The sequence below is a fragment of the Cherax quadricarinatus genome, chromosome 62 (assembly GCF_038502225.1).
Source record: "Cherax quadricarinatus isolate ZL_2023a chromosome 62, ASM3850222v1, whole genome shotgun sequence".
Classification (NCBI taxonomy): Eukaryota; Metazoa; Arthropoda; class Malacostraca; order Decapoda; family Parastacidae; genus Cherax; species Cherax quadricarinatus.
This window is the reverse complement of record NC_091353.1, coordinates 12,680,233-12,692,399: the sequence shown is the minus strand read 5'-3', so window position 1 is coordinate 12,692,399 and position 12,167 is coordinate 12,680,233. Positions and strand designations below refer to the sequence as shown.

Genomic DNA, 12,167 nt, shown 5'->3' with positions numbered 1-12,167 from the left:
GTGTGTGTGTGTGTGTGTGTGTGTCTGTGTGTGTGTGTGTGTGTGTGTGTCTGTGTGTGTGTGTGTGTGTGTGTGTGTGTGTGTGTGTGTGTGTGTGTGTGTGTGTGTCTGTGTGTGTGTGTGTGTGTGTGTGTGTGTGTACTCACCTAATTCACCTAATTGTACTCACCTAATTGTGGTTGCAGGGGTCGAGACTCAGCTCCTGGCCCCGCCTCTTCATTGATCGCTACTAGGTCATCTCTCTGCTTCCTGAGCTGTATCATACCTCTTCTTAAAACTATGTATGGTTCCTGCCTCCACTACTTCACTTGCTAGGCTATTCCACTTGCTGACAACTCTATGACTGAAGAAATACTTCCTAACGTCCCTGTGACTCATCTGAGTCTTCAGCTTCCAGTTGTGACCCCTTGTCCCTGTGTGTGTGTGTGTGTGTGTGTATAGAAAGAGAGAGAGAGAGAGAGAGAGAGAGAGAGAGAGAGAGAGACAGACAGACAGAGACAGAGACAGAGAGATAAGTTGCGTATCATTGGCGTAATATAGGATAAGAGTCACTTACGCAAGACACGAACAGTCTGGTAAGTGTTCCCTTGTACCGTCAAGTGTTGTAATACACTTCAACAGTGACACCTTCATCTCTTTGAAGGGCTCTTCATCCCAGGAGCTGGAGTTATCTTATTATCAAATCACTACAATCCCCCGACCTCCCCAGAAAAGCGTCCCTTGGGTCACTCTTTACCCCAGCAAGACCTGGAAGTGACAGAAAAGCGTCCTTAGGTCACCAGAGGTCACAGATAGTGTCCTTAGGTCACTACAAGTTACAAAAAGAGTCCTTAGGTCACTAGAGGTCACAGAAAAGCATCCTTAGGTCCTCAGAGGTCATAGAAAAGCGTCCTTAGGTTACCAGAGGTCACAAAAGCATCCTTAGGTCACCAGTGGTCATAAAAAGCGTTCTTAGGTCATTAGAGGTCACAGAAAGGCGTCCTTAGGTCATTAGAAATCCCAAGTCACAAAAACCGTCCTTAGGTCAATATAAGTCGCAAAAAGCGTCCTTAGATCACCAGAGGTCATAGAAAAGCGTCCTAGGTCACTCTAGCAAGACGTCCTTAGTATGTGTAACTATATGTACAGCTCTTCCACTACCTTCACCTGTACGTGCCCCGGTACGTGCCCCGGTACGTGCCCCGGTACGTGCCCCGGTACGTGCCCCGGTACGTGCCCCGGTACGTGCCGCGGTATGTGCCCCGGTACGTGCCCCGGTACATGCCCCGGTACGTGCCCCGGTACATGCCCCGGTACGTGCCCCGGTACGTGCCCCGGTACGTACCCCAATACCTGCCCCAGTACCTGCCCCAGTACCTGCCCCAATACCTGCCCCAGTACCTGCCCTAGTACTTGCCCCAGTACCTGCCCCAATACCTGCCCCGGGACCTGCCCTAGCACTTGCCCCAGTACCTGCCCCAGTACCTGCCCCGGCACCTGTCCCAGTACCTGCCCCAGTACCTGCCCCTGTACCTGCCCCGCTACCTGCCCCGGTACCTGCCCCGGTACCTGCCCCAGAACCTGCCCCAGTACCTGCCCCAGTTTCATGCCCCAGTACCTGCCCCAGTACCTGCCCCGGTACCTGCCCCAGTACCTGCCCCAGTACCTGCCCCAGTACCTGCCTCAGTTTCATGCTCCAGTACCTTCCCCAGTACCTGCCCCAGTACCTGCCCCAGTACCTGCCCCAGTACCTGCCCCAGTACCTGCCCCAGTACCTGCCCCAGTACCCGTCCCAGTACCTGTCCCAGTACCTGCCCCAGTACCTGCCCCAGTACCTGCCCCAGTACCTGCCACAGTACCTGCCCCAATACCTGCCCCGGTACCTGCCTCGGTACCTACCCCAGTACCTGCCCCAGTACCTGCCCCAGTATCTGCCCCAGTTTCATGCCCCAGTACCTGCCCCTGTACCTGCCCCAGTACCTGCCCCGGTACCTGCCCCAGTACCTGCCCCAGTATCTGCTCCAGTACCTGCCCCAGTTTCATGCCCCAATACCTGCCCCAGTACCTGCCCCAGTACCTGCCCCGGTACCTGCTCCAGTACCTGTCCCAGTACCTGCCCCAGTACCTGCCCCAGTTTCATGCCCCAGTACCTGCCCCAGTACCTGCCCCGGTACCTGCCCCAGTACCTGCCCCAGTACTCGCGTCTACGCCTGTAGACTCCCACACAAACCTGTGTGTATACCCAGGTTCCTCTCTCTCCCCCAGGAAGTATCCGAGTGGCTGGATGATGCAGGGGAAGCTGGGGTGGTGTACTTCAGCCTGGGGTTGTTCCAGCAGACCACCAGGATGCCCCAAAAGTACAAGGATACCCTCATGGAAGGATTTGCCCTCCTGCCCCACCGGGTAGTCATTAAGTTCAGTGGGAGGGACCTGAATTTACCTCCCAACGTGAGGGCTTACCCCTGGCTACCTCAGCAAGACATCCTGGGTGAGTATATCTGACCTTTCCCTTGGTGAGTATATCTGAACTTTCCCTGGGTGAATATATCTGACCATTCCCTGGGTGAGTATATCTGACCTTTCCCTGAGTGAGTATATCTTACTTTTCCCTAGGTGAGTATATCTGACCTTTCCCTGGGTGAGTATATCTGACCTTTCCCTGGGTGAGTATATCTGACCTTTTCCTGAGTGAGTATATCTTACTTTTCCCTAGGTGAGTATATCTGACCTTTCCCTGGGTGAGTATATCTGACCTTTCCCTGGGTGAGTATATCTGACCTTTTCCTGAGTGAGTATATCCGACCTGTCCCTGGGTGAGCATATCTGACCTTTCCCTGGGTAAGTATATCTGACCTTTCCCTGCGTAAGTATATCTGAGCTTTCCCGAGGTGAGCATACCTGACCTTTCCCTGGGTGAGTATATCTGACCTTTCCCAGGGTGAGTATATCTTACTTTTCCCAAGGTGAGTATATCTGACATTTCCCTGGCTGAGTATATCCGACCTTTCCCTGGGTGAGTATATCTGGCCTTTCCCTGGGTGAGTATATCTGACCTTTCCCTGAGTGAGTATATCCGACCTTTATCTGGGTGAGTATATCTGGCCTTTCCCTGGGTGAGTATATCTGACCTTTCCCTGGGTGAGCATATCTGACCTTTCCCTGGGTAAGTATATCTGACCTTTCCCTGCATAAGTATATCTGACCTTTCCCTGAGTGAGTATATCTGACCTTTCCCTAGGTGAGTATATCTGACCTTTCCCTGGGAGAGTATATCTGACCTTTCCCTGGGTGAGTATATCTGATCTTTCCCTGGGTAAGTATATCTGAACTTTCCCTAGGTGAGTATATCTGACCTTTCCCTGGGAGAGTATATCTGACCTTTCCCTGGGTGAGTATATCTGACCTTTCCCTGGGTAAGTATATCTGAACTTTCCCTAGGTGAGTATATCTGACCTTTCCCTGGGTGAGTATATGTGACCTTTCCCTGGGTGAGTATATCTGACCTTTCCCTGGGTGAGTATATCTGACCTTTCCCTGGGTGAGTATATCTGATCTTTCCCTAGGTGAGTATATCTGACCTTTCCCTGGGTGAGTATATCTGACCTTTCCCTGGGTGAGTATATCTGACCTTTCCCTGGGTGAGTATATCTTAACTTTCCCTAGGTGAGTATATCTGACCTTTCCCTGGGTGAGTATATCTGACCTTTCCCTGGGTGAGTATATCTGACCTTTCCCTGGGTGAGTATATCTTAACTTTCCCTTGGTGAGTATATCTGACCTTTCCCTGGGTGAGTATAACTGACCTTTCCCTGGGTGAGTATATCTGACCTTTCCCTGGGTGAGTATATCTTACCTTTCCCTGGGTGAGTATATCTGACCTTTCCCTGGGTGAGTATATCTGACCTTTCTCTGGGTGAGTATATCTTACCTTTCCCTAGGTGAGTATATCTGACCTTTCCCTGGGTGAGTATATCTGACCTTTCCCTGGGTGAGTATATCTGACCTTTCCCTAGGTGAGTATATCTGAACTTTCCTTGGGTGAGTATATCTGACCTTTCCCTGGGTGAGTATATCTGACCTTTCCCTGGGTGAGTATATCTGACCTTTCCGTAGGTGAGTATATCTGACCTTTCCCTAGGAGAGTATATCTGACCTTTCCCTAGGTGAGTATATTTGACCTTTCCCTGGGTGAGTATATCTGACCTTTCCCTGGGTGAGTATATCTGACCTTTCCCTAGGTGAGCATATCTGACCTTTCCCTGAGTGAGTATATCTGACCTTTCCCTGGGTGAGTATATCTGACCTTTCCCTGGGTGAGTATATCTTACCTTTCCCTAGATGAGTATATCTGACCTTTCCCTGGGTGAGTATATCTGATCTTTCCCTGGGTGAGTATACCTGACCTTTCCCTGGGTAAGTATATCTGACCTTTCGCTGGGTAAGTATATCTGACCTTTCCCTAGGTGAGTATATCTGACCTTTCCCTGGGTGAGTATATCTGGCCTTTCCCTGGGTGAGTATATCTGACCTTTCCCTGGGTGAGTATATCTGACCTTTCCCTGGGTGAGTATATCTGACCTTTCCCTGGGTGAGTATATCTGACCTTTCCCTGGGTGAGTATATCTGATCTTTCCCTGGGTGAGTATATCTGACCTTTCCCTGGGTAAGTATATCTGACTTTTCCCTGGGAAAGTATATCTGAGCATTCCCTAGGTGAGTATATCTGACCTTTCCCTGGGTGAGTATATCTGACCTTTCCCTGGGTGAGTATATCTGACCTTTCCCTGGGTGAGTATATCTGACCTTTCCCTGGGTGAGTATATCTGACCTTTCCCTGGGTGAGTATATCTGACCTTTCCCTGGGTGAGTATATCTGACCTTTCCCTGGGTGAGTATATCTGACCTTTCCCTGGGTGAGTATATCTTACCTTTCCCTGGGTGAGTATATCTGACCTTTCCCTGGGTGAGTATATCTGACCTTTCCCTGGGTGAGTATATCTGACCTTTCCCTGGGTGAGTATATCTGACCTTTCCCTGGGTGAGTATATCTGACCTTTCCCTGGGTGAGTATATCTTACCTTTCCCTAGGTGAGTATATCTGACCTTTCCCTGGGTGAGTATATCTGACCTTTCCCTGGGTGAGTATATCTGACCTTTCCCTGGGTGAGTATATCTGACCTTTCCCTGGGTGAGTATATCTGACCTTTCCCTGGGTGAGTATATCTGACCTTTCCCTGGGTGAGTATATCTGACCTTTCCCTGGGTGAGTATATCTGACCTTTCCCTGGGTGAGTATATCTGACCTTTCCCTGGGTGAGTATATCTGACCTTTCCCTGGGTGAGTATATCTGACCTTTCCCTGGGTGAGTATATCTGACCTTTCCCTGGGTGAGTATATCTGACCTTTCCCTGGGTGAGTATATCTGACCTTTCCCTGGGTGAGTATATCTGACCTTTCCTTGGGTGAGTATATCTGACCTTTCCCTGGGTGAGTATATCTGACCTTTCCCTGGGTGAGTATATCTGACCTTTCCCTGGGTGAGTATATCTGACCTTTCCCTGGGTGAGTATATCTGACCTTTCCCTGGGTGAGTATATCTGACCTTTCCCTGGGTGAGTATATCTGACCTTTCCCTGGGTGAGTATATCTGACCTTTCCCTGGGTGAGTATATCTGACCTTTCCCTGGGTGAGTATATCTGACCTTTCCCTGGGTGAGTATATCTGACCTTTCCCTGGGTGAGTATATCTGACCTTTCCCTGGGTGAGTATATCTGACCTTTCCCTGGGTGAGTATATCTGACCTTTCCCTGGGTGAGTATATCTGACCTTTCCCTGGGTGAGTATATCTGACCTTTCCCTGGGTGAGTATATCTGACCTTTCCCTGGGTGAGTATATCTGACCTTTCCCTGGGTGAGTATATCTGACCTTTCCCTGAGTGAGTATATCTGACCTTTCCCTGGGTGAGTATATTTGACCTTTCCCTGAGTGAGTATATCTGACCTGTCTACCATCCAGGATAGGCGTTCTCAGGTTTGGAGAGTTAATGGAAATGCGTCCTTCACTACTACTACTATTAATAATAATAATAATAATAATAATAATAATAATAATAATAATAATAATAATAATAATAATAATAATAATAATAATAATAATAATTTTGTTTTAAACCCGTATGGGTCATACAGTGTTGTGGTAGGGATGTGTGAGTGTAGGGGTTCGTGAAGAGTAGGGGTGTGCCAGGGGTAGGGATGTGCCAGGGATAGGGGTGTGCCAGGGATAGGGGTGTGCCAGGGATAGGGGTGTGCCAGTGATAGAGGTGTGCCAGGGATAGGGTTGTTCCAGGGGTAGGGGTGTGCCAGGGGTAGGGGTGTGCCAGGGATAGGGTTGTTCCAGGGGTAGGGGTGTGCCAGGGGTAGGGGTATGCCAGGGATAGGGGTGTGCCAGGGATAGGGGTGTGCCAGGGATAGTAGTGAGTGTGCCAGGGGTATGGGTGTGCCAGGGATAGGGTTGTTGCAGGGGAAGGGGTTTGCCAGGGGTAGGGGTGTGCCCGGGATAGTGGTGCCAGGGATAGGTGCCAGGGGTATAGGGTGCCAGGGGTAGTGCCAGGGATAGGGGTGTTGCAGGGATAGGGATGTGCCAGTGGTAAAGGTGTGCCAGGGATAGGGTTGTGCCAGGGATAGGGTTGTAGTGCCAGGGGTAGGAGTGTGCCAGGGATAGGGGTGTGCCAGGGGTAGGGGTGTGCCAGGGTTAGGGTTGCTCCAGGGGTAGGGGTGTGCCAGGGATAGGGGTGTGCCAGGGATAGGGATGTGCCAGTGGTAAAGGTGTGCCAGGGATAGGGTTGTGCCAGAGATAGGGTTGTTCCAGGGGTAGGGGTGTGCCAGGGGTAGGGGTGTGCCAGGGATAGGGTTGTTCCAGGGGTAGGGGTGTGCCAGGGATAGGGGTGTGCCAGGGATAGGGGTGTGCCAGGGATAGGGGTGTGCCAGGGATAGGGTTGTTCCAGGGGTAGGGGTGTGCCAGGGGTAGGGGTGTGCCAGGGATAGGGTTGTTGCAGGGGAAGGGGTGTGCCAGGGGTAGGGGTGTGCCAGGGATAGGGGTGATAGGGATGTGCCAGGGTATAGGGATAGTGTGCCAGGGATAGTAGGGGTAGTGTGCCAGGGGTATGGGTGTGCCAGGGATAGGGGTTGTAGGGGTGCCAGGGATAGAAGGGTAGTTTGCCAGGGATAGTACGGGGGGTGTTCCAGGGATAGGGTTGTTCCAGCTGTAGGGGTGTCCCAGGGGTAGGGGTGTGCCAGGGATTGGGTTGTTGCAGGGGAAGGGGTGTGCCAGGGATAGGAGTGTGCCAGGGATAGGGGTGTGCCAGTGATAGGGATGTGCCAGTGGTAAGGGTGTGCCAGGGATAGTGTTGTGCCAGGGATAGGGTTGTTCCAGGGGTAAAGGTGTGCCAGGGGTAGGGGTGTGCCAGGGATAGTGTTGTGCCAGGGATAGGTTTGTTCCAGGGGTAAAGGTGTGCCAGGGGTAGGGGTGTGCCAGGGATAGGGGTGTGCCAGGGATAGGGGTGTGCCAGGGATAGGGTTGTTCCAGGGGAAGGGGTGTGCCAGGGGTAGGGGTGTGCCAGGGATAGGGTTGTTGCAGGGGAAGGGGTGTGCCAGGGATAGGGTTGTTGCAGGGGAAGGGGTGTGCCAGGGATAGGGGTGTGCCAGGGGTAGGAGTGTGCTAGGGGTATGGGTGTGCCAGGGATAGAGTTGTTGCAGAGGAATGGGTTTGCCAGGGGTAGGGGTGTGCCAGGGATAGGGGTGTGCCAGGGATAGGGGTGTGCCAGGGATAGGGTTGTTGCAGGGGAAGGGGTGTGCCAGGGGTAGGGGTGTGCCAGGGATAGGGGTGTGCCAGGGATAGGGTTGTTCCAAGGGTAGGGGTGTGCCAGGGATAGGGGTGTGCCAGGGATAGGGTTGTTCCAGGGGTATAGGTGTATCAGGGGTAGGGTTGTGCCAAGGGTAGGGGTGTGCCAGGGATAGGGGTTTGCCAGGGGTAGGGGTTTGCCAGGGGTAGGGGTGTGCTAGGGGTAGGGGTGTGCCAGGGGCTGGGGTGTTCCAGGGGGTAGGGGTTTACTAGGGACAGAGGGTTAGTGGAATTTATCAAGGGGTGTGCCAGGGGTAGGGGTGTGCCAGGGGTATGGGTGTGCCCGGGATAGGGTTGTTCCAGGGGTAGGGGTGTGCCAGGGGTAAGGGTGTGCCAGGGATAGGGGTGTGCCAGGGGTATAGGTGTGTCAGGGGTAGGGGTGTGCCAGGGATAGGGGTGTGCCAGGGGTAGGGGTTTGCCAGGGGTAGGGGTTTGCCAGGGGTAGGGGTGTGCTAGGGGTAGGGGTGTGCCAGGGGCTGGGGTGTTCCAGGGGGTAGGGGTTTACTAGGGACAGAGGGTTAGTGGAATTTATCAAGATTGGTCAGGAAACAATATAAGTGTTTCCTGACGCTAGTTTTAATCATATAATGGCCCACAGCTGGAGCTTTTAGTTATCTGACCGAGGCCTTCCACTGGCCTACCACTCCATCTCAATTAAAATTAGTTTGGTTAGTATAGGCAGACACTAGTGAGAGTCTAAAATCTGACCTTCAGCAAGGAGGTCGGTTAATGTGTTAGGACATCCCGATTAACAGAAGCTAATCCTGCATGTTCTCTGATAGACAGTACAGTTTATTAAGTTGTCAGAAAATCTTCAAACCAGAGTACTCTGGTCGTGTGTTTGTGTGGCAGCTGTGTGTGAGTCGCGTGTGTGGCAGCTGTGTGTGAGTCGCGTGTGTGGCAGCTGTGTATGAGTCGCGTGTGTGGCAGCTGTGTGTGAGTCGCGTGTGTGGCAGCTGTGTGTGAGTCGCGTGTGTGGCAGCTGTGTGTGAGTCGCGTGTGTGGCAGCTGTGTGTGAGTCGCGTGTGTGGCAGCTGTGTGTGAGTCGCGTGTGTCCGATTCTTGTTCGTCATGTGTATCCGATTCTTGTTCGTGATATTAATAATAATGTCTTTATTTTTACAAGTACATGTACAAGGAACAACAGAAGAAGGTGCCAGAATCGCAGTTGTGGTCTATAGAGAGCAATTTGTTATGCTTGAACTCTGACCAGTTTTATTGCCAGCAGAGTAGCTGGGAGAGCACTGAAGTAGAGTGCAAGAAATCAATACCATTCCTGCAGAAAATTGATGGGTTGTGAATAGCTGACCATGCAGCTCAGTCCGCTTGTTCATTGCTCTTAACATCAGCGTGTACCTAGTTCAGTTTTCACTTCAATATCTTTATAATGCGCCCCATTCCCATGGTGTGGGCGGTAGTCAAAAGATTACAGAGGTATGTAATGGGTCCAGAGACTGTACCTCAACATTACAGAGGTACAAAATGAGTCCAGGGACTGGGCTGCACGGTCCTTATAACCGAACAAGTTACGGTGATAATGAACTATTTACATGTTAATATCTGGGTACAATCGTAATGAGTTATTTATGAAGATATGAATTAGGTCACACACACACATACACAAGTACGGAGACCCAGCAAAAATTTCTCTGTGACGTAAGTGAAACTGTATACGAAAACTGATGGAACGAGAGAGTGGTGTCTGGGAATCAGAGACAACAATGAATGACAAGGTGGACATTGATGCAATGTATATATATTGGTGAAGATTGCATACCGTTACCCTTGACGAGTTTCGAGGTTTTCTACTCCCGGAGACCGGCCATGGGCCAGGCTTATTTGGTGCTTGTCTGGTCAACAGGTTGTTGCTGCTGGTGGCCCGCTGGCTCACATATCCACCACAGCCTGGTTGATCTGGCACTTGATGGAGATACCCTTGTTCCAGTTGTGTTTCTGATATCTTGTGGTAGCAGGTTGAAGAGTCGTGGGCCACGGATGTTAACACAATGCTCTCTTATTGTACCCACGGCGCCCCCTGCTTTTCACTGGGTTCATTTTACACTTCCTCCTATATAATATAACTCTTCTGTGAAATTGCTGACTAACTCTAGTTCTTTCTTTTAACTCGTGTTAGGCGCTAAACCCAAGATGTGGTGGAGGCTCGATCCTCCGTGTGCTGAGCGCCAGATTATTTTTTTCTGGAAAATCAGCGGAATACCCAACGCCATCGACAAATTTAGAACCATCCACCGTGAAGCCTGGTCATGAACCGGGCAGCGGGGGCGTTGACCCCCCGGAACACCCTCCAGGTATACTCCAGGGATACTCCAGGTATACTCCAGGGATACTCCAGGTATACTCCAGGGATACTCCAGGTATACTCTAGGGATACTCCAGGTATACTCCAGGGATACTCCAGGGATACTCCAGGTATACTCCAGGGATACTCCAGGGATAATCCAGGTATACTCCAGGGATACTCCAGGGATAATCCAGGTATACTCCAGGTATACTCCAGGGATACTCCAGGTATACTCCAGGGATAATCCAGGTATACTTCAGGGATACTCCAGGTATACTCCAGGTATCAGTGTTCACGACTATAATACAAGAATAAGACTGGAAGTGTTCAAGAGTGAGGGTCAGGCTTCAGTAGGTTAGGTCATGGTCATGGAGGCGGGGAACAGCAAACAACAACAGTCGAACTTACCAATAAAGAGTAAAGATGCAGAATGAGAATACAGAAAAGAAAGGAACGACTGTTGAATAAATCCGTCTTACTAATATTCTTACTAAAATCCATTCGTGGAAGTATCGTCAAGGTCGTGGAAACGACTGACGAGCAAAGACAGTAGCTATAGCAAGTTTATTTAGGTACAGGTCCTCATAAGTACAATTATGGTATATAGTAAGGTGTAAGTTACCTAGGATAACCTACCCAGAAAGTCAGCAAAAGTGGTTATGTCCACTGGGTGTCGCTGAGTTTGAGGTCGATCATGCAGAGAGACGCCTGCTGTGTACACACTCTCGCCTGGCCAAGATTGTAAGTCCCGAGATTAATGTTATATTGTGATACTGACGAACCACTTTGACCACGTGCGTCACTCAGCACTCATACCTGAAGTGCACCTGGAGAGGGTATCGGTGATCAACGCCCCCACGCCCCGGTCTGTGACTGGGCCTCGTGGTGCATCAGAGCCTCATCAACCAGGCTGTTACTGTTGGCCGCATGTGAACCGACGTACTAACCACAGCCCGGCTGATCAGGTACTGACTTTAGATGCCTGTCCAGCGCCTTCTTGAAGACAGCCGGGGGTCCATTGGCAATCCCCCTTTTGTATGCTGGGAGGCATTTGTTAAGTTATACCATGAATTAAAGAAAGATCCTGGACTTCACCTTACGAAACAGACAAAGAAAATGTGATAGTAATTATGGACCCGGTAGATTATAGTGGAAAAATGAATATATAATTAGAAGACGGGAGAACTTACTTGCCTGTGTGTGTGTGTGTGTGTGTGTGTGTGTGTGTGTGTGTGTGTGTGTGTGTGTGTGTGTGTGTGTGTGTGTGTGTGTGTGTGACCTAATTAATGTTTGCATAAATAACTAATTACAATAGTGATCAGATATAAACATGTAAATAGTTCATTACCACTGTAACTTGTTCAGTTATGTACCTCTGTAATGTTGAGGTACAGTTACTGGACCCATTATGTACCTCTGTAATGTTGAGGTACAGTTCCTGGACCCATTATGTACCTCTGTAATGTTGAGGTACAGTTCCTGGACCCATTATGTACCTCTGTAATGTTGAGATACAGTCCCTGGACCCATTATGTACCTCTGTAATGTTGAGGTACAGTTCCTGGACCCATTATGTACCTCTGTAATGTTGAGGTACAGTTCCTGGACCCATTATGTACCTCTGTAATGTTGAGGTACAGTTCCTGGACCCATTATGTACCTCTGTAATGTTGAGGTACAGTTCCTGGACCCATTATGTACCTCTGTAATGTTGAGATACAGTTCCTGGACCCATTATGTACCTCTGTAATGTTGAGATACAGTTCCTGGACACATTATGTACCTCTGTAATGTTGAGGTACAGTTCCTGGACCCATTATGTACCTTTGTAATGTTGAGATACAGTTCCTAGACCCATTATGTACCTCTGTAATGTTGAGGTACAGTTCCTGGACCCATTATGTACCTCTGTAATGTTGAGATACAGTTCCTGGACCCATTATGTACCTCTGTAATGTTGAGATACAGTTCCTGGACCCATTAT

At 50.2% G+C, this 12,167-nt stretch overlaps 1 protein-coding gene across 3 annotated transcripts in view; it reads left to right on the top strand.

Moving 5' to 3' along the window:
- Positions 1–12,167, top strand: part of LOC128687249 (UDP-glucosyltransferase 2) — a 255,548-nt gene that overhangs the window by 150,023 nt on the left and 93,358 nt on the right. For all 3 annotated transcript variants that reach the window (XR_011393742.1, XR_011393741.1, XM_070098445.1), the window contains exon 2: positions 2,245–2,467. Coding sequence is in view for 1 of the 3 variants with exons in the window: in XM_070098445.1 (XP_069954546.1) it covers positions 2,245–2,467 (223 nt within the window). In the remaining 2 variants the exon portion in view is untranslated. The remainder of the gene's footprint in view (positions 1–2,244; positions 2,468–12,167) is intronic.